This window comes from Mirounga leonina, unplaced genomic scaffold (genome assembly GCF_011800145.1).
Source record: "Mirounga leonina isolate KUSES-001 unplaced genomic scaffold, KU_Mleo_1.0 Mir_115, whole genome shotgun sequence".
NCBI classification, from domain to species: domain Eukaryota; kingdom Metazoa; phylum Chordata; class Mammalia; order Carnivora; family Phocidae; genus Mirounga; species Mirounga leonina.
The window spans coordinates 48,140,704-48,165,309 of NW_023270268.1; the positions used below are offsets into that span (position 1 = coordinate 48,140,704).

At 41.7% G+C, this 24,606-nt stretch overlaps 1 protein-coding gene across 2 annotated transcripts in view; it reads left to right on the top strand.

The window, feature by feature from the left end:
* The window catches only part of ARHGEF26 (Rho guanine nucleotide exchange factor 26), a 128,716-nt gene that overhangs the window by 71,389 nt on the left and 32,721 nt on the right, over positions 1 to 24,606 (top strand). For both annotated transcript variants that reach the window (XM_034997414.1, XM_034997410.1), the window contains exons 8-10: positions 2,587 to 2,661; positions 11,227 to 11,316; positions 17,411 to 17,565. In XM_034997414.1, the coding sequence (XP_034853305.1) occupies positions 2,587 to 2,661; positions 11,227 to 11,316; positions 17,411 to 17,565 (320 nt within the window). The remainder of the gene's footprint in view (positions 1 to 2,586; positions 2,662 to 11,226; positions 11,317 to 17,410; positions 17,566 to 24,606) is intronic.

Here is a 24,606-nt window from a genome sequence, read left to right on the forward strand (position 1 = left end):
TCCCTGACTCTCCTACTCTGCATCTTTGTTCACATTGTCGTTGGCTGTCACTTCTCAGCTTTACAACTAAAACAAGCACGTCTTTCAGGCACTAGCTCTAATGCTCCTTCGTTCATGAAGCCTTACTCAGTGCCCTCCTGAACAGATACATCTTCCTCCCCATCTGAACACCCACAGCACTTTGAGAGAAGGGACTCTGATAGGTAAACTTGGTGTCCTTGGAGCCTTGTGCCTTTTGGAGTAAGATCTGGGCACAAATGCTGGTTCTCCCACTTACAATATGATCCCGGACAAATTGCCTAATTTCATCTGAAGCATAAGTATAGTATGTACTTGAAGGATTGGCATGAAAACGAATGAAGTAGTAAATGTTAAGCCTGACAATAATAGGCACTCAGTGTTTTTTTCACTAAATTCGTGTATATAGTATACGGGCTTGTCCTGAGTTATGTAAACATTGTGAATTTTTCAAAGATACTGAGGAGCAGCTACTGTACTTTCTTCCATAAGATTTTATCCATAGTAAAAAGTCATTTAAAAAAAGTTTATAAGATTACTAACACTTCCATAAAAATATGAAACTTTGATCTAGAGAAATATTTCAAGTTTTGATATTTTTAAAATAAGAAATGGGTACTTTCTAAATACAACATTTCTTGCAATGTTAAGAATTTTCAGGGTTCTTTTTCATTTGAAAATGTATTTTAGGCATATTTCTTTAGATTCTGTATATGCTGTGATCTCTCAGCCTTCTATATTTTCTCTGTTTAATTTTGGGAAAATTGCTTGAATGCATTGGGACTCACAGAATCTAACATACTGTGTTGTACCATGTTGGAGAGTTAATGCCATGAATGGCCAGTGGACTCAAAACTTTTTTGGGTCAGAGACCCTTTTGAGATTCTGAGTAAAGCTAGAGTCATTCTCTCTAGAAAATGCGGTATGCATAAAATTTTACATAAAATTGAAGTGTGCAAAGACAGCTCAGGACTCAGGATGTCTGCTTTCAGGGACGTAAACCAGTATTTTTCATACTGCTTCTGTACACATTAGTGGGTCATGAAATTATTTTTGAATCCTAAGCAGTGTTTATTAAAAAAGTGAAACACAGGGGTGCCCGGGTGGCTCAGTCGGTTAAGCGTCTGCCTTCGGCTCAGCAGGGAGCCTGCTTCTCCCTCTCCTCCCTGCTCAGCTCCCTCACTATCTCTGTTGCTATCTGTGTCTCTCTCTCTCAAATAAATAAATAAAATATTTTTTTAAAAAAGTGAAATAAAATAGAATGTGTGGAATGTGATATGTAAACAGTTCATAATATGATTAGTTATTATTTTTTAAATCCTTTTTTCATTTTTATATACACATGTACTGGTTGCTAACGTAAATGGATTTCTTACAGTGGGCCATAGTAAAAGATTTGAGAACCATTAACAAAAGCCCACAGATGGTACACACTCTGCTTCTCACAGAGCACATACAACAATCTTGACACCTGACTTTCAGATTTGTAGGCCTAGTACTCACTTACATTCAAGATACCAGTTCCCAGCTTACCTTCCACTTCTGTTTGATGCCTGTTGCCATAATCAGTTTCCCAAATGTGAGAATCTGGCCGCCTGGGCAGAATCTAAATGTACTTAAAGCATAGTCTCTTCAATTTTACTTCATTTGGAGAGCTAGTTAAATTTGTCAATTGAGATGAACATTTTTAACAATTAAAATGATTCCATTGGCCTTGAATGGATATGGTTTAAAAATTATTTGTATCCCCATTTACCTTGAATTGACCCTCTTTGAAGTCAATTTTAGCATCACAAAAATTGCGGTGTAACTATATCAAGAGAAAATCTGGCAGACTGTTTTTCTTTTTTTAAAGATTTTATTTATTTATTTGACAGAGACACAGTGAGAGAGGGAACACAAGCAGGGGGAGTGGGAGGGGGAGAAGCAGGCTTCCCGCCGAGCAGTGAGCCCGATGCGGGGCTCGATCCCAGGACCCTGGGATCATGACCTGAGCAGAAGGCAGACGCTTAACGACTGAACCACCCAGGCGCCCCTGTTTTTCTTGATCTTTTTATTCACTGGTATTATCTACAAACATAGTTACCTTGAGTAATGATGATGATGGTCATAATTAGTTTTATCATTCATTGAGGGCGTACTGTATGACAGGCACTCATAAAGAACTGTACATGTATTATCATTTAATCCTGACAATAGCCTTGTGACATAGTTGGCTTTATCCCCATTTTACAGATGAGGAAACTGAGGCTTATAGAGACAGGGTAGGTGACTTGCCCACAGACAAATAGCTAGTAAGGGACAGAACTTGGATTTGAAACCAGGTTCCTTCACCCCTGAAGTCCATTCTCTTATTTAATCATTCCCTGGATTTACTTGGATCCTGTGCATTTAAAGACTGTTTCCTAGTTTTGTCATTGGATTTTAATGTAATCTTCATACTCATCCATAATGTTGTGTTCAGCATTGTTAAGTTTGCTATGAGCAAGAGGATGGGGCTGGGCCTTGGTTTTATTTTACTAAATAAATAAACTGATTGATTTTTGTTTTTCTTTTACTTCACTGCAGACTATCTGTCAGAAAACACCGAAGGACTCTCCGAAGTATGAGGTCTGCAAAAGAGCGCTAAAGGAAGTGAGCAAGGTAACTGTTGAATAGCTAGCTCATCACACAGTAAACTGTTCAGCATCTTGGGAGAGTACACATCTGGGTTTGATGCTAAACACTGGGAGTGCTCAAAGCCATTCGCACAGCATTCTTTAGGTAGCTGAGAAACAAAATAATGTTTGCTGCACTAAAATGAAATTAGTGTTTTTATTGTTTTATGCAGTCTTGCTGTAAGGGCCAATAGAGATCTCATTTTCTCTTGGTGTCTGGATAGTTGTTTATTCATTCTTTCATTAAATAGCTATTTACTGAGTATCAATAACTGTGCCAGGCATGATGCCAACCCCTGAAAATATGATGATGCAGACATAAGACAGTTGTGGTTAATGCCATCATGCAACATGCTGTGTAAAGGGGAAGGCAGGTGTTAGGCAAGAATTACAATAAAGGTTGGGGAGTGAAGAACATAGTGATGTTTAAGCTGAAACCTAAAGCAAGCTGAGCTCTGAACCAGAGCTTGGGGGCGGGGGGGAAAAGAGTGTCTCAGGTACGTGTAGAAACCCAAAGGCGGGGTGCCTGGGTGGCTCAGTCGTTAAGCGTCTGCCTTCGGCTCAGGTCATGATCCCAGCGTCCTGGGATCGAGCCCCACATCAGGCTCCCTGCTCCGCGGGAAGCCTGCTTCTCCCTCTTCCACTCCTGCTGCTTGTGTTCCCTCTCTCGCTGTCTCTCTCTCTGTCAAATAAATAAATAAAATCTTTTAAAAAAAATGTGTTGTAAAGGAGACAATGAGGATGGGACCAGTTGTAAGGGTTTTGTAGTTGATTAGGCTAGAGGTGACAGTGGCCTTTATGGATGTATAGTAAGATGTAGAGAAGCAATATATAATATTGGAGAGGTAGGCACAGAGATTGATTGGGAGAGTGTGTTTAAGATCAAAGTCAAGGAATATGGTCTCTGGGTTTGGCAACTAGATGGATGGTCTTATTTACCTTTACAATAGAAACATAGGGAGAAGCTGATGAGCTGCATTTTGGATATGTGATACTAGATGTTCTTACAGAATATTCAAGTTGGCTGAATAAACAGGTCAGGAACTCACTGGAGAGACTGGGGGATCATGGACATATGATGATTTCTGAAGCTGGGAGAGTGGATGAGATGACCCAGAAAGAGCGTGTAGAGTAAGAAGAGTAGTGAGTCTGGGACACGACCGTGAAGAACACCACCACCATTCATCTTGTTTAGGGAAAAGGTACCCATAGAGAAGACTTTTTTAAAAAAACAAAACATACGAAAGAAGGAGGAAAACCATAATGACCTGGCAGACGTCAGATGATTTGGTGGAAGGTCAGTGAGCCCGGTTGAGTGCTCCTGAAAGATAGAGTGACTAATGAGTGAAGCAGTCGGGGGTTTATCACAGGTGGGTTGTGTCCTCGCAGTGGTGGGCAGGGAAGCTGGATTGCAGTGTGTTGAGGAGTGAGCAGGAGGCGTGGAGCTGCAGCGAGCCAGCAGGTGTAGCTGGTTGTTTCAACTCTGGGGCGGTCCATGGAGAGAGAGCGAGCTGTAGCTTAAAAGGGACGTGTGGGAACATCTCTTTGTTTGTTTAAAGATTAGAAAAACGTGGGTACATTTAAATGCCGATAAGAATATCGAGCTGAGAGAAAGCAGTAGAAGGTGTGGGGAGTCAGTCAAGATACTGATGAGCGAGGCAGAGGGGGACAGAGACAATGGGAGCGCCAGAAGCTTCCCAAACCACGTGCAGCTATCACACCGCCTTTGAGTTCGGTACATTTTTGCATCACTTTACTGTGAGGTGGTTTCTTTCCTTTTTTTTTTTTTTTTTTTTTTTAAGATTTATTTATTTATTTTAGAGAGACAGAGAGAGAAAGTGAGCGGGAGGGGCAGAGTAGCGGGAGAGAGGGAATCCTCATGCAGACTCCCTGCTGAGCATGGCGCCCCGACACGGGGCTCAACCCTAGGACCCTGAGATCATGACACGAGCTGAAATCAAGAGCTGGCTGCTTAACCGAGTGAGCCACCCAGGTGCCCCTGTACTGTTTCTTTTTTTTTTTTTTTAAAGATTTTATTTATTTATTTGAGAGAGAGAGAGTGAGAGACAGAGAGCATGAGAGGGAGGAGGGTCAGAGGGAGAAGCAGACTCCCTGCCAAGCAGGGAGCCCGATGCGGGACTTGATCCTGGGACTCCAGGATCATGACCTGAGCCGAAGGCAGTCGCTTAACCAACTGAGCCACCCAGGCGCCCTGTACTGTTTCTTTTAATCAACTTTAAGTTGACTCTATTTTACATATCCTCATCCTTGCCAATAGTACCTGCAAAATCATGGGTTTTGTGAGCTAGTTGTTTATTATTCTAATATACATTTTTATATTAAAAGTAAGTTTAGGGGCACCTGGGTGGCTCAGTCCTTAAGCGTCTGCCTTCGGCTCAGGTCATGATCCCGGGGTCCTGGGATCGAGCCCCGCGTCGGGCTCCCTGCTCGGCGGGAAGCCTGCTTCTCCCTCTCCCACTCCCCCTGCTTATGTTCCTGCTCTCGCTATCTCTCTGTCAAATAAATAAATAAAATCTTAAAAAAAAAATAATAAGTTTAGCTGTTTCTTAGTTCATTCAGGCTGCTGTAACAAAATACCACAGACTGGGAGGCTTATAAACAACAGAAGTTTATTTTTCCTAGTCCTGGAGTTGAAGAGTCCAAGATCAGGTCGGGTGAGGGTCCTCTTCTGGGTGGCAGGTTTCTCCTCGTAGCCTTACACAGTAAAAGGGGCTAAGGGGTTGGTAGAGCCTCTTTTGTAAGAGCACTAATCCCCTCGTGAGGGCTCTACCCTCATGACTTTTAAGCACCTCCCCAAAACCCCACTTCTCAATACCATCATCTTTGGGGTTTAGGATTTCATCATATGAATTTGGAAGGATACAAAAATTAAACCATAGTAATCTGTCAACCACTTAAATTCACAACTTGACCCATCAGTGGTCTGCACATCCCACTTTGGGGAACACTAAGTGAAGAAACAGACTGAGAAATGTGAGGTTACCAAAGGTCCCACCAGCAGTGGGTCTCTCCTCCAGGACCCCGCATCCTGTGCTGTCTTCCTGGAGACAGTGGTGGGGAGGGCCTTTAGGAGAAGCTACTAATGAAGGTCTAGCATTGGACTTGCAAGAAATTTTGTCAAATTTTATTTGGTTGTTACTGAGAAGTTGAAGAAGAATTCACACAGAAGAGGAAAGAGGAAGGCTGTAGTTATTGATGAATTGAGCTAGGAATGATATTTAGTGTTTTTCAAGAATCACACCCCAGTTGCAGTAAACCACTACATTCCTTCAGACATCTCTTGTTCACTGGATTTGACACTGGTACTTGTAGGAAAGACAGGCAAAAATGTAATGGATCAGTGAATTGCCTTAATCTGATACTATAAGCATATAAAAGGCTCTCTGTGAAGAAATGCCATTCTAGTGACTTGTTTTCTCTGCATTTCCTTCTCTCCCTTGAGCACAGGTTATGAATGTCAGAATTATTTCCCGAGTCTCCTAGTGGTAATATGGTAACTAAGGCCACTAAATACAGCCAGCTCAGGAATTAACTTCTTTTTCATTTGTCAAGGTTGCTGTTGGGGTTTACAGATTCTGGGAGACAGTATCAGTATTTTCAACAAAAACAGTGTGTAAATAGAGCATTTATTGTTCGAAATTAAAAGCAGAATTTCACTTGTTTGCTTTATCTGAAAAGAAAAGAAAGTAGAGTTTCCAATATTTATTCTAGAGAGTGAAACTTGGTATATCATGGTCCAAGTTTTTAGAAGCAGACTCTACCTAAGGCCCTTGGGCAAGTGTCTCTAGATAGTTATTCATTCTTGGACAAAATGAGTAATATCTTTTCTGGTAATTAAAATGCTAATGAAATTTATTTGCATAGTATGAATAATATGTCACTGAAATTCCTCATACATGTTGCTGAAATGAGTGTAAGTGCTTACTGAATTTGGGGCCTTGGAAAGACTTATCGACCTCATCGAACAACTCAAAAACAAGAAAGATGCTTCTCTTAAACAAAAATGTGTTTACTTCCTGATTTTCTGTTTGCATGGTGGGTTAGAGCTTCAGGGAGGGCAATTTCCAGGGAATTTAAAGTTCAGCTGGTGCAGAGTGATGTCTGGGGTTCAAGGAGTGGAGGTCAGAAGGTGGTTTCTTATGCCAGTGAAGTCTTTCCTGCCCTTCTCTTGCATTTACTCTCCTGAGGAGAGTAACTGCTTTCACTCGCACCTCATAACAATGCTACTCCTATTTGGAGATACTGTTAAGTTACAAGTCTTTCTCCCGGTAGCGAAATAGCCAAGTCTCTTTAATCTTCTTCTATAACTTATTGCTCCTGCCATTTGCAGAAAGGTAGACATACATATCTATTACCTTGGAAAGACCCCTAAGCTATATTGTTACATGAGGAACATTAAGTTGCAGAGCAATACAAATGGTGTAATGACATCTAGCTAATAAAGTGTGTTGATGCTCATATGTATGTTATCGGTATAGAGAAATAGTCCCAGAATCATGCACATCAAACTTGGAACTGTGTGGAAGGGAAGGATTTACAAGGTTTCTGTTTTCACTCTAAGTACTGCTTTGTAAGAACGCATTTAAGGTTTACAAAGGTATATTCTGAAAATAAACTAATAAGTGTACATTATAGAAAATTTGGAAAATTTAGGTAAGAGACAGAAAATAAAATGTATCAGTAATTTTATCAAAAGTAATGACTGTTGGGGCACCTAGGTGTCTCAGTCAGTTAAGCGTCTGCCTTTGGCTCGGGTCATGATCCCAGGGTCCTGGGATGGAGCCCCACATCCAGCTCCTTGCTCTGCGGGGAGCCTGCTTCTCCCTCTATCTGCAGCTCCCCCTGCTTGTGCTCTCTCTCTCTTTCTTTCTCAAGTAAGTAAAATCTTTAAAGAAAAAAGTAATGACTGTTGTCATTCTACTACATATCCTTCCAGTGGGATGTCTAATCCAATACCAATGTATGGTATAAAGATACACTGAAAAATGGATTCGTATGGTACCCATTGCACTTACTATTCCACTAGTACTGCCTGGAACATTGTCTTGCATAAATGATTGTGCTCATCTGATTATTTCTAAAGATAAATTTCCAGAAGTGGGTTTATTGGAACAAAAATGTAGGTATTTTTTAAAGGCCCAAGTGCCTTCAAAAAAGGTTGTTCCCAAGTCCTTGGCCACCAGAAGAAATGTAAATGTCTGTCTTACTGCACACTTCCCAGCTTCAAATATTCTTTTAACCTTTGTGAATTTGGTACACTGAAAATATTTTATTTTATTTTTTTATTTTTTAAAGATTTTACTTATTTATTTGAGAGAGAGAAAGTGTGAGAGAGCAAGAGTGCGGGTGGGGGGGAGGGGCAGAAGGAGAAGGAGAAGCAGGCTTCCCGCTGAGCAGGGAGCCCGATGTGGGGCTCGATCCCAGGACCCTGGCATCACGACCTGAGCCGAAGGCAGACGCTTAATGACTGAGCCACCCAGGTGCCCCAGAAATATTTTATTTTTAATTTATATTTCTTTGTTAGAGGGTTTGAGCTTTTTTTTTTTAATAAATTTGGCCTAGAAAAAGTTAGCGAGTTGAATTTAATAAAGCTTTGACACCTGCTGAAGGAAGGCATTATTTTAATATACTGAGCCTGATTTTAATAAAAACACCAGAGCACACATATGCTAATTAGTGCTTGTCCCTTTGAAATAGTCTTTAAAATGGGCTCCACTGATGAGACCATTGCTTAAGACATCTGGAGAACTTTTTTGTTTTTAATGTGCTCTCTGAAACATTGTCTTCTGATGTGGTGGCTGACTCTGCGGACTTTTGCTGATTGAGTCAATATTTGGAAGTTTAGGAAAGAAGATGATAACCCAGACTTAATAATGCCATTTTCCCCTCTTATTTTAAAACAGGGTAACTATAAAGGAACTGCCCCCCCCCACTCCCCCCGCCTTTTCTTTTTAAGTGACTTATAAAGTCTCTGAAGGCAGTTTACACACAAACATTCGCTGAGTGTTCTTGTGTTTTTACGTGCTGGGCTGTGGGCATTTGGGCTGACAAATATGAAAATTTCACAATCTCTGCTTTCCATTCTCTTTAGAGAGGAAATGCCCCAGATAAGTCCTGAAAGACAGGTAAGGGGTTATAAATCTAGAAGAAGAAGATGATCTGAAGAAGTCAGAGTGGGCTGAAGGGTGTTCGGGCAGAGGGAAACACACATGCAGAAGGGCAAAGGCAAGATGGAACATGGTGCTTTGGCCAGAAATTTTGTAGGACTGAGGCCCAGGATAAGAGCAGTTGCCAGATCATGGTCTTGCCAAGACCTAATTCTGAAAGCTCAGGGGAGCCTTCTAAGGATTTTATGCCGAGGCGTTTCATGATCAGGTTTGAACTTACAAAGATTGACAGCATTATCTCCAGGATGTGTAAGGGTAGGATAGAAGCAGTGGATGGCAGAGAATTGGTTGGTCAGTCCAGGGGAGAGAGGGGGTTTGAGCCTGAGTTCCGGGCACAAGGCAAAGGGAGGGACGTGGACTGGCAACATTAAGGAAATGTTATGACTGCTTGGATATGGAGGACAAAGGAGAGGGAGGCGTCTGAGAGCAGTGAGGGCCAAGGTTTTCAGATTGAGAAGGTGGATGATGCTGGAACTAGTCACTGATGATGCAGAGGACATGGAGCCGCAGGGAGTGGGTCATGAAGATGATGCTCAGGTTTGGTCATTCTCATTTTAGAGTTTGAGCTGCCTGTGGGCGATATAGGTAGTTGGAGGTAGACCCAGGTCTGGGATGACTACGTCCGGGACAGACCACATCCGGGAACATAGATTTGGGAGCTGTGAATATACTCCTCAAGAGACTTTGTAAAAATGTCTGGAGCAATGGCTGCCTCCTTAGATTTCACTCTGAGATGTCTTAATCCTTTCAGGATATTGCAGTTTCAGATTGCCCCTAACCCTAGCCGGGGTGTTTTCTGCCCCTCGTTGTGATCAAGTATAGTCATCAGTCCCTGCATCGGTGAACTCTTTAGGTTCAGACTGAAAGATAAGCTGTAACTGAAGATGGGGGTACCCTCCAAATCTAGAAATCTATTAAGCAGTCAGAAATCATTTAAGCGTCCATCAATAGGGGATTGAATAAATACGTTGGGGAAAGCATCTGATCATAGCATAAATTGCATCCTATCATTCCCCTCCTGAAAGCCTGCTAGTAAGGCTTTCTCTTTGCACTTGGAATACAATTCATATGCTTTAAGAACTTGTGTGCTTTGACCCTGGCCTCTGTCACTTCATCTTGTGCCATCTTCCTTGTATCGGGATCTTTTGCTTTCTCAGGCACTGCAGCCGCTTTGCTATCATAGGCCCTTTGCTCATGGTGTTCACTCTGCCCAGACGTGGTCTGAAAGGGTCTCGAGCACAGGAGCTTCTGTCTGCATGGAGTGTGGGGTTCACCACCCTCCCAGCACATAGGTGTGTTCTTGTTCACCAACCTGGAAGCTCTCGGAACTTCATAGTCTGGGGATTTTTACGGAGGCTTCATTCCGTAGGCAATATTGATTGGCATGGTGAGATTGGCCGTAAGTGGTCAAGTCAGTCGCCAGCCCTCTCCTCTCCCCAAAAGTCTGGTGGGGGAGGGTCTAATGGGGCTGAAAGTTACAACCCTCTCTCTAATCACTTGATTGGCTCCCCTGGCAACCAGCCCTATCCTTAGGCACTTTCTAAAAGCTACCTCACTAACATAAACTCAGATGTGATTGAAAGGGGCTTGTTAGGAATAAGAAGACACCCATTTCGGCGTTAACACTCTGGAGCTTCTAGGAACTGGGAACAAAACTAAATATTATAACTAAAGATGCCCCCATGGCTCTTATATAGGAAATTACAAGGGCTGAAGGGACTATGTGCTGGGAACTATGGACCAAGACCAAATAGATCTTTTTTTATTATAAATCACAGGCCCTCATCAAAGGACTTTGAATCCATTCAGTTCGTAGATAATTCAGTAGTTCTAGTTAAACTGAGTTTCCCTTAGTTTGGCCATCCTTGAAAAATCATTGACCATTAGGTTCCACCCAAAGGCTTCCCCCTTTTGGCATCCTGTGTTTTGGTCATATGCCTACAGGTAGCACAGGGTTTAAAATTTGCCTTTGCAGTTGGTAGTCGGCCCCAGCCACGGGGATTTGGAGGTGGGGAGAGAGGAGCAGCTTGCCCTGAGGCTGGCTGAGGTTTCCCTGGTGAAGCAGAGGAGGAGGGGCAGAGGACAGAACCAAAGGCCTGAGGCCAGACTGTGGGAGAGCCCTCAGAGGACATGTGTCCCGGAGGCTTTTCAGGACTTTTTTTCCCCTCTGTCTTTACATCTTAATGACACCATCTTCAGCTGGGTACAATGTCTTAACTGTGTAAAACTGTGAGTTCTTTAGCTGTCAGAAATGAGTCTCTGGAGCTTCCCAAGTGCAGATTATTTCCTGCGAGAGATCTGCATTTGAAATTGAGGTTTCTCTCCTTGACCTCTTAACCCTCCTTATTATTCTGTGTTCTCAGCTGGTTCGACTATGCAATGAAGGAGCTCGGAAGATGGAAAGGACTGAAATGATGTACACCATTAATTCCCAGTTGGAATTTAAAATTAAGGTATTCTCTTATTTCTTCATGAACAGATTTATTACCGCTCGTGCTTAAATCTTATGTAAATAGAGAGAGATAGTTGAGGGCAACAAAGAAGATAGGAATTTGCTTTTCAGAGAAGGGCCATAAATTGATTGGAGGGGGACTGGACTTGCTGAGGCAGTCGCAGAAGTTCCAGGCAGCTCTGCTCTTGCTTATGGTCACCAGATAAAGTTGCCTTTCTCCAGGCCACAAGGTTAGATTTATGTAACTAGCACATTCCCCCACCCCACCCCCAAATTTAGAGAAAAGGATAAAAAAAAAAAAAGAACTTTTAGAATGGAAAGGTGATTTCTTTACTATTCTCAGATTGTCCTGCAAAACAGAAACAAAATCCCATGAATTGTAGCACATGTTCTCCTAAATTAGGTAAAGACAATCCTCTTCCAGTTTGCAAAAAAAAAGATTGTTAGTGGAGTTTTCTTTTCAAATTTGTTTTTCTTCCATAATTCTCTTTTGGATATGTGCTCCCTCTTACTGCTTGTATGATACTGCTTAGGAGTGGATGACGGGATGTATAAAGAAGAAAATGACCCTGAATGGCAAATCTAGGTCATAGTCTTTCGTTGGCTCACAACTGAGTTCTTAATGGAAGTGAGCGCTCACGATTGTGCTTGTATTTTATTTTGTAACTTGTAAATTTAATTAAGCAACTTAAAGGACTAGTTGTATTTTTTTCATAGTAAAAGTGCTCCTAAATTGTGTGGTGGATATGCAGTGCGGTGGTGGATCAGCATTTCATGGTCTTATGCAGAGAGGAGATTCTCTGCCTTGCCGTTGCAGTTGGAAGACCACTGGTATAGTATAGCTGTGTGCTTTTATTTTATAAATGAGGAAAATAAAGCCCAGAGAATACTTAATTGTTAACGGGGTCACTGGGCTAGTGGTGGTAGAATCAAGCCGAGGGCCCGTATGTCCTGACTTGCAGATCAGCGTCAGCTCTTTCACCAGAACATCCTGACTACAACAGTTTAGATGCAGGAATGTGACAGATAATTCTTAGAACAGAAGATGATGTGTACTTGTGAAAAACACACATGCACTTTGTTATAACGGCTTTCTACAGAAATTTATTGCAATTTCCAAACCCATCTTTCCTCCATCCCTCAAAAAGAAACTTGTCCTTGTCTGTAATTTGATTCTAAGTATTTTAGAAAATATATCTAGACATCAAAAGTTTTTTATCTCCTCCTTTTTAAAGATTATAAATTCCTAACCACTTTGATTTTTAAAGATGATAAATCCCTTCCCTAACCATTTTTCTTTTTTTTTTCTTCACTGAAAATCAGTTGGCTTAAGCTATCTTTAAGCTCTATTTCTCTAGAACCCCAAATTAATTTGTAATTGAAAAATGCTTACCCCAAGGGTCCTTAAAAAGAAACGATTAACATCAATTGGGTTCATGAATTTCGGGTTCTTTGTTTTCTTTTGGTTCAATGATTAAAATATTTGCAAGCCTAAAGGAAGATATTTTATGTTTAGATTTACAATGAGGCACTTAATTCAGACTACTTAGGAATACTAATAAAATCTGAGGATCTCATTTCCATAACACTTTATGGACAACAGTAGACATTTTTATGCAGTTCATTTTAAAGACCAGAAGATAGATGTCCGAAGAAGTCAAATGTTTTGTCCTAGCACATGTGTTGTGTCAACTAATTTTGTGAGCACTTTCTCTGTGGAAGGCAGCCAGAAAACCAAAACCTAATCCCTGCCCTCAGGGAACTTACAGTCTAATAGGAGACCAGGGAAGTACAGAGGAGTTGGCAGCCTCTGCAGCTGTCGCTGTAGATGGAAGACAATTGAGAACACTCTCTCCTTTTTTTTCAATTTTTTTTTTAGAATTTAGTGATTCATCATCACTTATATACAACACCCAGTGCTCATCACGACACGTGCCCTCCTTAATGCCCGTCCCCCATTTACCCCATCCCCTACCCACATCCGCTCCAGGAACCCTCAGTTTGTTCTCTATAGTTAAGAGTCCATTTTATGGTTTGCCTCCTACCCTCCTCTTTTTTTTTTTTTTTGAGAACATTCTCCATGGGAAGGGGTGGTCAGCCCTACCTGTGAGGCATACAGGGGTGGGGAGCTCGTAGCAGTCAGGTAAGGCTTCATACCAGAGGTATGTTTGAGTTGAATCTTGAAAGGTGAGTTAGGAAGGGTCTTCTAGAAGTAAAAGGTAGGAACAAATGCACAGGGCATGGCTTCAGCTGCTGTAGCCCAGCAACTGTATGTATCCAGTGTGGACGGGCATGAGGTGCAGGGGGAGCAAGGCAGAGCCAAGCAGTAAACAACAGCTCACGTGGGGGGCCTGGTGTCCTAGAGGAGCCGCTGAGCAAGGTCAATTGGGAGCCACTGAAAAGTTCTAAGCAGGGAAGCAACACTTTAGCAATGGGAAAGGCCTTTTGAACTTATTCCAAATCCAGAAGTCATTAAAAAAATAGTGTAAGTTCATTTATATGAAAAATTTTAAAAATTTCTCTATAGAAGGGAAAAATAAGACATAAAAAAGTAAAAAGAGAAATAGCAAACTGGGAAAGTATTTGCACCTCACATATAGACAAGAGGTTAATATCTTCAATGTGTAAGCTCAAAGAGATAAGAAAAAGTTAAGGAAAAAAAAACATTACCAAATTGCAAATTAGAAATCAACTCCACCATCTACTAGCTGTATGAGCTTGGCCATTACTTTATGTCTTAGTTTTCTGAATCTTAAAATGGGACTGATAATAGTACTTTCCCTCAGGGAGTTATTGTGAGGATTAAATTAATTACTAGACCTAAGGGACTTGGAACAGATCTGATTGATAGTAAGCAAGTAGTAAATATCTTTCAGATTCTTTGTCAGAATAGTTTCATAGGCCTGCTAGGCATGTTGCAGAGGGATGAAGAGCTAATAGGATGTGAAACTGTTTAAACAGATTAGACTTTTCATCCAAGAACCTTGGCAGGAAGAAGGAAGTGAGGGCTGTGGAGAAAAAGTTGGTCACCAAACTAAGATCAGACACCAGTTTGTGCCTCAAATCCAAGTGTTTTTTCCACTAGACCCCAGCTTTCTCTAAAAGTTGCCTGCACAGAGTTGGGGAGGATTATTTTTTTTTTGTCTTATAATGGAAAGTTTGGCCTTATGAATAAGCACATGGGGAAATTGAGGATTGCCGGGCTATACCATGAGCCATAAATTAAGTGTAATGGAGTGGGGTGGTGTATTGGTGGGTGGATGGGTTTCCTGGTCATTATTTGGGGACCTTGCTAATAAGTAGAAGTCTAAGATATAGCAGACAAAATGCAGAACTCTGAGGTATTAAAAAGTCTGTGCATTGTAGAACACAATTTAATGGCTTCTCAGAAAATTAATAGGATTACCATATGACCCAGCAACTCCACTTCTAGGTATATACTCAAGAGAATTGAAGATGGTCATTCAAATAAAAGTTGTATGTGAGTGTTCATGGCAGCATTATTCATAATTGCCAAAAAAGTGGAAACGACCCCAATGTTCATCAAGAAAATAGGTGAATTGATAAATAAAACGTGCTACATTCATACAGTAAAGTAGTGTTTAGCCATAAAAAAGGATTGAAGTTCTGATACATGCCACCATTTGAGGGGCCTGTATTATATAATTCTGTTGATATGAAATGTCCAGAATAGGCAGATTAATGGGGTTAGAAGGTAGATTACTGGCTGCCAGGGCCTGGGTGGGGGAGGGGAGGGCAGAATGGAGAGTGACTGCTTACTGCTTATGGGGTTTCTTTTATTTATTTATTTATTTATTCATTTATTTATTTATTTATTTATTTAAATTCAATTAGCCAACATATAGTACATCATTAGTTTCAGATGTAGAGTTCAGTAATTCATCAGTTGCCTATAACACCCAGTGCTCATCACATCACATGCCCTCCTTAATGCCTATCACTCAGTTACCCCCTCCCCCCACCCACCTCCCCTCCAGCAACTCTCACTTTGTTTCCTAGAGTTAACAGTCTCTCTTGGTTTGTTTCCCTCTCTGATGACTTCCTGTTCAGGTAATGAAAATGTCCTGGAGTTAGGTGGAGATGATCATTGCACTGCACTGTGAATGTACTAAAAGTTACCAAATTACATGTACACTTTAAAATGGTTAAATGATTAATTTTATCTTGACTAAAAAAATTATTCTCCAGCAGCTCTTCTTTGTCTCACTGGCCTATAATATTAGTTAAGTTTTATGCTGCAACTAGTTTTCTAGGATGCTACTTAACACAAAAAAGAACGAAAAGTCTTTTCTCCATAGGACTTATTTCAGGACTTTTAAGGATATATTTTTATTTATGTATTTCTTTTCTAGTGTTGGTTCTATTCAGAGTTTCATAACTAGGGGAGTTCATTTATTCCACCGTGGATTGTTTGGATTCTTTTCTTTGGTCATTTTAATAGTTTCTTCTTAAAAAACAAACAAACAAACACTATTGAAATGAGTTTAATCACCTAATACTAAATTTGGAAACAACAAACATTTAGAATACCAGATTTTTGCTTTCCAAAAAAGCATTGACATCTTGAAAACTGCTGTCGATTTTAGATCTTCTATTAGAAATCTATTTTTGCCTTGTGGAATATGAGGAATCCATAAAAATTGATCTAGTTAAAAAAAAAAAAAAGCTTAAAAGACTTCTTCCCCCCATCTCCTAAACCAAGAACAGTTGTAGGCATGTCTACTGGACCTTAGCCACAAGACTGCCCTTGGTTTATCCTAGGCTGACAAGCACTAGCAAGATAGCACTGTGTTCTCTAATTGTCGCCCTTCCACAGAACCAAACCGGACACATAATCCCTTGTGGTGACCTCCGGGGTGGGATGGTAGGGCCCTCCCGACTTATCTCAGCATCTCTCTCTCTGTCATCTGCCTTTTAAGTCTCAGCCATCCCAGTTGGACAATCGTTTGATTTGAGATTTGGGGGCTGGAAACTCCATGAACTCCCTTAATAGCCAGCTTTGAAAGTTTGAGGTCAGCCGTAATCTTTCATCTTCCTTTTTAAACCTTCAGGAAAATAGTCTATAACTGATGAGCAACCTCCTAATAAAAGTCACTTTATAAAATTAAAAAAAAAATATATATGTGTGTGAAATCCTTTCTTAGCTTTCTTATTTCCTCTCTAGTATTCTCAGTTTCCTCTAGCTATTTTTAAATCACTGTTCCCTGAAAAGGATGGCCTTTGGTACTATTACAGCTATTTTTTGTGTGCCCAAGACCTTTTGCTTTTTCTGTGGATACAGTTTTTAAAATCAGATTTTTGGCAATAGCATTTCTGATAACTTAAAAAAAAAAAGAACTCCTAAGGATAAGGATTATTCTGTGGTTTTGAGAGTTTTTCAGTTGGAAACTGGGCACTGAATAAAGAAAAAACGCTATGTAATTCCTTGGATACAGCCTTTTCTATGAGGTTAAGATGGATTATTTTGAAAGAGCGTTGTTTGCACAGCCAGAAAGTGGCCTGATGCTTTCAGGGATGAATTTCCATGAGGAAAATCTGCTTCAAACTTAAGAACAGGTGTTCTCCAGAATATGGCTAAGTAAATAATCAGTAGACAAAACATGGTTTGTGGGGAGTTTTTCCTGTTGAATAAAATCTTTTTAGTTGATAAAGTGGATGCAGACTTTTCTGTTTCTTGTTAACTACAGTTATCGGGTTCTATCTTGTGATATTTAAAATAGCAGCCGTTGATACCGATAGATTTCCTTTTGAGGCTTTTCTTTTTTAAGTGACTCCCTGTCCATCTTTTGAGAGTTACAGAAGGATAATAATTTTGGGCTGACCCGATAATATTTTCTCACTGAGTTTTCGTTGTCATATAGGCAAGTTAATAGTTTATTATATTGGAAAATAATTGTTCTTTTTTCATTTTCTCTTGGAGAATGTACTCTATATTTCACTGTTATATACTTATAAAATAATGATGTATACCATGACATGTGTTGTTCGTTTAGATGTGAGTTTTAATTTTCCCTTCAATACTCTTAAGAGGACTTTCATTTGGCTTCGTACACTGAGTTTTTCTCCTTCGATAGCCTTTTCCTCTAGTCTCCTCTTCCCGGTGGTTGGTAAAAAGAGGTGAGTTGACAGCCTATGTGGAAGACACCGTGCTTTTCTCAAGAAGGACATCTAAACAGCAGGTCTACTTCTTTCTCTTTAACGACGTGCTCATTATCACCAAGAAGAAGAGGTAAGCCATTTTGTGATATGCTGGTTGTACATCCAGTTTTAAAGCTCTGTAATTCAGATGTCTTTTACGGTTGATTATCCTCTAAAAGCTTGTGATGTTAGATGTGTAGTTTCCACATGTGGAATCATAGTAGCATCCATGTTTCACTTTCTTTAAATTACATAGCCAGTTGAGACTCAAATCATTCCAGCCAACCTCTGTCGAGCTTAAAAGTGCACAAGCCACCCTTCTGAGCATTTTACACATGTATATCATTGGATTCTCATGACGTCCCTGGGGAGGTAGCGCTCGTATTATTCCCCATCAGCATTTTTCACACTTCTGCCATAGAATTTTTGTATAAAACAGATAAAAGTTGCTCCAGTTGAGAACAAGCTGGGATGCAACTCGAGTGTTTGTAACTTAATTTAAAACCCACTGCTCTTAATGGTTGCTGGTCTTGAAAGTCTCCCTGTGACTGCAGAATGAGAGCGGTATACCAGTACTTCCTTCTGAAGGGGATAAAGTCAATCATCTGGCAGAGTGTTTCATACACAGACGTGCGTGCACGCATGAGCGCGCCCACACACACGCTCCCCTCAGCTCTTTCTTTTTTTTTTAAAGATTTTATTTATTCATTTGAGACAGAGAGAGAGAGCACAGGAGGGGGGATCGGCAGGCAGAGGGAGAGGGGGAAGCAGGCCCCCCGCCGAGCAGGGAGCCCGATGCAGGGCTCGATCCCAGGACCCCAAGATCATGACCTGAGCCGAAGGCAGACCCTTAACCATCTGAGCCACCCAGGCGCCCCAGCTCTGTCTTTCCTTAGGGAACATTCTTCATCAAGTGTACTCAGTGGCTTGTAGGATTGCAGAGTATTTTTTTTACTGGCCCTTCATAAATATTCCAAGTCTTTTCTAGAATATGAACTTAGAGAAACAACATAAATCTGGTTTTTTTTCCACATAGGAAGGCAATGATGGTGGGCTGAATTGCTGGCATAAAATAGGTGTAAGGGTAGTTCATGGGGTACAGTTTAGATAGACAAGGTGAAGAGAATCAAGGTAACAGGACTTCATGAATGTATAAGATAAATGTACAAATTTATCATGAGATAGTTTAAATTCTACTTCTGAGTTGCTGACATTTTAGCTTGACAGTTCAAGCTAAATTGAAACAGAGTATGAACTTTTCTTTTTGCTCCTTTTAATCAGACTGTATTATGAATTATTTCAGCTGCTTGGCTGTCCAGCTGAAATGAAAATTATGTATGGTCTACCCTGAAAAGCCATAATACGACTGTGATAAATACATAAAGATGCTGATTACTGTTTTTCATACTTAGGAAAATAGTGTTGTCATAACTTCAAGAAGAAATTATTTCTCTTACCTGAGACAGTTTCAGTAGTTCCAATAGCTAAGTAAATTTGATAAATAAAAATTGGAGAGGGATTATAATTTTGTATTTTTATATTTATTTGGTTTCCTATGAGATAGTATGTTTCTTTGGCTTTCTTTGAGATGTTTTGTTTCAGGAGAAAGTAATTATATATGACTCTTCAAATGCCATTACTCTGGACTTTTAACATCTTCCAGCTGTTGAAATATTTGTTCTGTCTCAATGGACCAAAGGCTGTAACTAAACTTTTCATTTTCGTGATAAAATACATGTTGACAGGATGAAGCCAATTTTAAATATAAATCTAGCTTTGATTAGGATGTCTTCAGTGAGTTCATGAAAACATTAAGGGTATTTAAACCAGTATAGTACAACTTTTATCCTTGAACTTGCATAGAACTACCCAGTAACTACAGACTTTTTCAACTTGAGAATTAAGGTATATGCTATTCTATTTAGCCGTGTACTTTGCCCTCCACAGCAGATTTTGTCATTATATGTGTGTTACTTTCCTAGCTCTCCCACTTTTATTTGCTCAGGCTGTGTTTGAACTTGTATTATTAGTAAATGAAAGAAAAGAAAATATACATCTCCAACGAAGAGGGCAACCTGGGTACCTATCTTTGCCTTTACCAAAACTGGGATTTTTTTTTTTTTTTGCCCTTACCAATGAGCTCATCGTATTTCTAAGGTGCTCTTGACTAGGAGAATAGCCTTGAAGGCTCAAGTCGTTTATGACCTGAATACATGGTGAGGGTGACAAGCAGACCACAGAGACTGGATAAACAGGCTCGGTTAAAAATGTATAGTATGCGCAGCCGTATTTACACTGTAGCTTCAAGGAGGCAACTGCGAATGCTTCGCATGCCAGAGGCAGCAGCGAAGGAGATACACCAGCTTTGAAGAAGGCAGTAATTTAGGCTTGGCTGCGAGGTGCAGATAAAGGATAATTACCTGTGCCAACTCTGGAGGGCCGATCCAGCCACCCACTGCCTAATTGTAATTCCAGGGTTCAGCCAAGGGGCTTAGCTCCTGGGTCTGCGGTGGGTTTCAGCTTCAGGGAGGCTCCTGGCTACTGGGGGAGACTGCTCGGGAGGGCAGTTACTCTTCCTCCTCCGACCCAGTCTGGCAGCTGGTTTATGCTGAGCACGTTCCACAGATGGCTGGGTGTGTGGCCACCTCGGATCTGCACTGCGTCTGTTAGTGCAAGTGCTTATGGAGCTGGTGGGGACCGTGGGGCTGTCTCCTAGGACAGGGATTTCCCCCCTTTTTTTAGAATATTAGAAGAAGTTTCAAGTCTCCATTAGCTCTGAGCTGGTTTCGGGTCGCTGCATTAATAGTCTCTTCTATCAAATTTCTGAAGGACTCTTCTGGATGAGAAAGTGAATTCTTTCGTAGTTGAAGCTTTGACAGCAGGTTGGGTGGGTACTTCTAGAGCAGAGTTCTCTCCTTGGCACTCTTTTTTTTTTTTAAGATTTTATTTATTTATTTGAGAGAGAGAGAGCAAGTGCCAGGGGAGGGGGAGGGAGGGGAAGAGGCAGAGGGAGAAGCAGGCTTCCCGCAGAACAGGGAGCCCGACTCGGGGCTCGATCCCAGGACCCCGGGATCATGACCTGAGCCGAAGGCAGACGCTTAACGACTGAGCCACCCAGGCCCCCCTCGCCTTGGCACTCTTGAGGCCTGACAGTTCTTTGTTGTGGGGGCTGCCCTGTGCTTTGTAGGGTGTTTTAGCAGCATCCCTGGTCTCTACCTGCTATTTGCCAGTAGGCTCTCCTTCTCAGTTGGGACAAACAACAATGTCTCCAGACATTGTTGTATGTCCCTTGGGGAGGAGCAGATTGCCCCCATTTGAGAACCACTGCACAACAGTGATGTCAGACTGTTAATGAGTACTGCCTTCAGAATAGGGGGGATGTGCAAATGTATCAGACCTGACACAGCACTAACAGTAATATTGTAAGAGGGGAACAGACTGCCACGTTATACTCCTAGATTAATGAATAGTAACTTATTTATGCCTAGTAATAACTTATTTATAATTATCCATTACAGTGCACAGACCATACCCCATGTCCAACCTTAGGGACCAAGTACTGTTGTGTCCAGTTCTGAAAGGTGAAAACTGAATTCAAGACCTAAATAGGTTCAGACTCTCAAAAGCCTTATTTTGTAAGGTAGTCAACCGCCTATTCTCCTTTAGTGCCTTCGATCTGGCTTAAGTCTTCCCTCCCAATTTCTTCTGAAGCAAAAAGCAGTTCCCCCTCTGTTAGTTTTTTTCAGCTGCTATAGCAAAGTCTCACAAACTGGGTGGCTCAAGACAATAGGAACGGATTGTGCCCCAGTTCTGGAGGCAGTGGTCCAGAATAAAAGTATTCGCAGGGCCATGCTCCCTCTGAAGTCTCTGGAGAGAATCCTGCCTCACTCCTTCCAGCTCCTTGTGGCCCCTGGAATTCCTTGGCTTCAAGGAGCATAACTCCAATCTCTGCCTGTCTTCATATGGCATTCTTCTCTCCGTGTCTCAGTGTGTCTCGAAATCTCTCTCTCCTTATAAGGACACCAGTTACTGGATTTAGGGCCTACTCTACCCCAGGATGATCTCACCCTAACTTGATTACATCTGCAAAGACCATATTTCTAAATAAGGTCACATGTACAGGTACCAGGGGTTAGGACTTTCGCAGACTTTTGGAGGACACAGTTCAACTCACTACCCTCCCCCAACCCATCACCACTGTTGAAGTATGATTATGATCACATAATGAATAAATGTGTTTAAGAAAAATGTCTTAAGCCAGTTGTAGAACACACCATTTTTTAATCAACATTGACTGATGCCGTTCTTCCTAATTTTGGAATGTCATCTTGGTCATGTGACTTGAACACCTCTATTTGGAGGGCTCATAGGTTACCTTCATCTGTATCTTCTCCTTCAGACCTGTTCCTTCTCCAGTGTCTCTCCCCTCCTTTGTTAAAGCCACCTCCATGCATCCGGTTGTTCCCCAATAAACCCGAAAGACTACTTTGGCTCTGTGTACTCGTTGCGCTCCCCTGTCCAGCCAATCACGGGTCTCTTAGGCAGCCCCTGAAATTGCTTCTCTCCTCTTACATTGCCAGGGCGCTTGTGGAGCCACCTTGAATTTACCTGTGAGACACCTAACTGGAGTCATACCACCATCCCTCCATCCACTTGACATTACACAGCAGAATGTAAAAATACGCTTTTTAAAGGACACATTTAGGGGCGCCTGGGTGGCTTAGTCGTTAAGCGTTTGCCTTCGGCTCAGTTCACGATCCCAGGGTCCAGGGATCGAGCCTGGTGACAGGCTCCCAGCTCAGCGGGAATTCTGCTTCTCCCTCTCCCACTCCCCCTGGTTATGTTCCCTCTCTCACTGTCTCTGTCTCTGTCGAAAAATAAATTTAAAAATCTAAATAAATAAATAAAAGACACATTTACTCAGGCCATCTCTTGCAAATGGCCCTTCCGTGGTCCTACCTTGTACTTAGCCTCACTGAACCACCTTTCTAGCCACCAGGACCCGACACATCATTCTTTGCCTGAATTCTCTCACTTCGCCACTGACCCAGTCCACCCAAGCCTTTTCTAGCGAAAGTCCTTTTTATTCTTGAGGTCTTAGATGAATTGGCACACCCACTGGGAGTTCTTAATCCAGTCCTCGGTAGTGGGTTCATTTCTGTTGCTTTATGGTCCCATAAAACCCTGTACTTTCTCTGCCATAACATTTGTGTTACTATGTGTTCATGTCTGTCTTGTTGACCTTTGTATCCTTAGTGCATAGCCCAGCGATCTGGCCCATAATGATCATTTATAAATGTCTGTTGAATTTGAACCAATTGTGGAAATATAAACAGTTCGAGTGAATGCATTACTCAAAGGGCAGACCCCCTCCTTCTACTCCCAAGCTAAAATGTCTTAGAATTCTCCTTTATTTTTAAAGGATGTGATTTTTGTATTCTGCTCCATTATATATTAATTTTGGATTCATTTTGGCAAAAACAAATCTGGACCTTTGTTCATCATGTGGCTTATCATATCTCCGGACTTTTACCTATAAAGTTATCCATAAGTGCCACATAATCTCAATTTCAAAAACATTTAGGACCATATTTGCAAAAACTCTGCTCTACAGAGGAAGTATTTTTAGGCCTGCTTTTATTTTGTCCTATTGTTGTCAACTAATGTTTTGAGCTGCAAGTAAAAGTCTCATCATACGAAAGGGTTTAAGCAATAAAACTGGTGAATCATCACACACACACAAAACAAGAAGTCAGGTGAGCTTGGGAAACTCTCCATCTCCATTTCTCTCTGGTAGATTCACTGTTGGATCACGTAGGAAAGCTTTTGGCTGTATGTAACAGTTCCCAAATAACAGTGACTCAAATCCTCCAGATAGTTACTTCTCTCTGCAAAGATGTGACGATGCGGGGGCAGTCTGGGCCCCGTGGTCACAAGTAGCCCAGCCCTTGTCCATTCTTCAGCTGCAGTGTGCTCTGTCGGCTTTTTGCCCCCATGCAGATAGCTTCATGGTCGCAGATGGCTTCTGCAGATCCAAGCATCATGGTTTCATTCAAAGACATAGGGAGGCAAGGCTGAGAAACAGAGGCTGACAAAGGGGCTCTTCCTGCAAGCGGCTTTTCTTTCTTTCTTTTTTTTTTGTTTTTTTTTTATCAGCAGAGGAGAGCCTTTCCCAGACAATCCCCTGAAGACTTCTTATGTCTCATAGGTCAGTCATGGGTCCCGAGACTTGTCATTATAGGGGAGGCTGGGAGCGCTGGCTTGCGACCAAGGGGAACAGGAGAGCCGGGATTGTTTGGGTTGAGCCGGGATGCATCCCCTGAGGCTGGACACAATGGGACGTGGTAGACCAGAAGCAGGGGAGGCTGACAGCTGATGAGATTGCAGACAGTTGCTGCCACGACCAGGAAATCATCTTTTCCACAGAGCACTAATTAACATACAAGTAGTTGTAGACCAAAAGAACTCGCTAAAAGAGCTCGTGCTTGCCTCTAGGATGACCGCGGGGAAGGGGGTGGGGCCTTCGTTTCAAAGAAGCAGGAAGTGACTGGAGATTTAGACCCTCCTTGTGCTTGGCTGGCGCTAGTCGCCCAGCTGTGGCTCACCTGCGAGTCTCGTCGGTAGCGCCTTGTTGTGCCCGCCGGCCGAGACGTGTCCTTCCGCACGTTTGGAGCACCCAGATTCATGGGCCTGGCCTGGGGGTTGGGCATCATACCGAAAGAATGCAGAAATCTGGTCTAGTCTTGTCTGCAACAGTGAGTGTATCGTGTTCTGGTTTGTTTTTTTCCGTCCTTCTGCTGAATTCTCCACCCACAAACAATGTAACCGTGATGTTTTCAGGTATTCCCTGCAGATGAGCAGGAATAGTAATGGTGATGATAAGAACCCATATTACGGAGCATGTACAGTGTGCCATTAACAGTGCTCAGAGTGCATATGCAACATACCATCGAGTTGTCATAGCAACCTAGGATTCGTAGTATTTCCATTTAATGGCTGAGGACCCTGAGGCAGAGAGAGTCTCTTTTTCGAGGTCTCACAGCAAAGCCAGGATTCTAATCTGAGTTTCTGACTCCACAGCCCTCTCTCTAAACAATATCTTTATGCTTGTTCTTTTTTTTTTTTTTTTTAA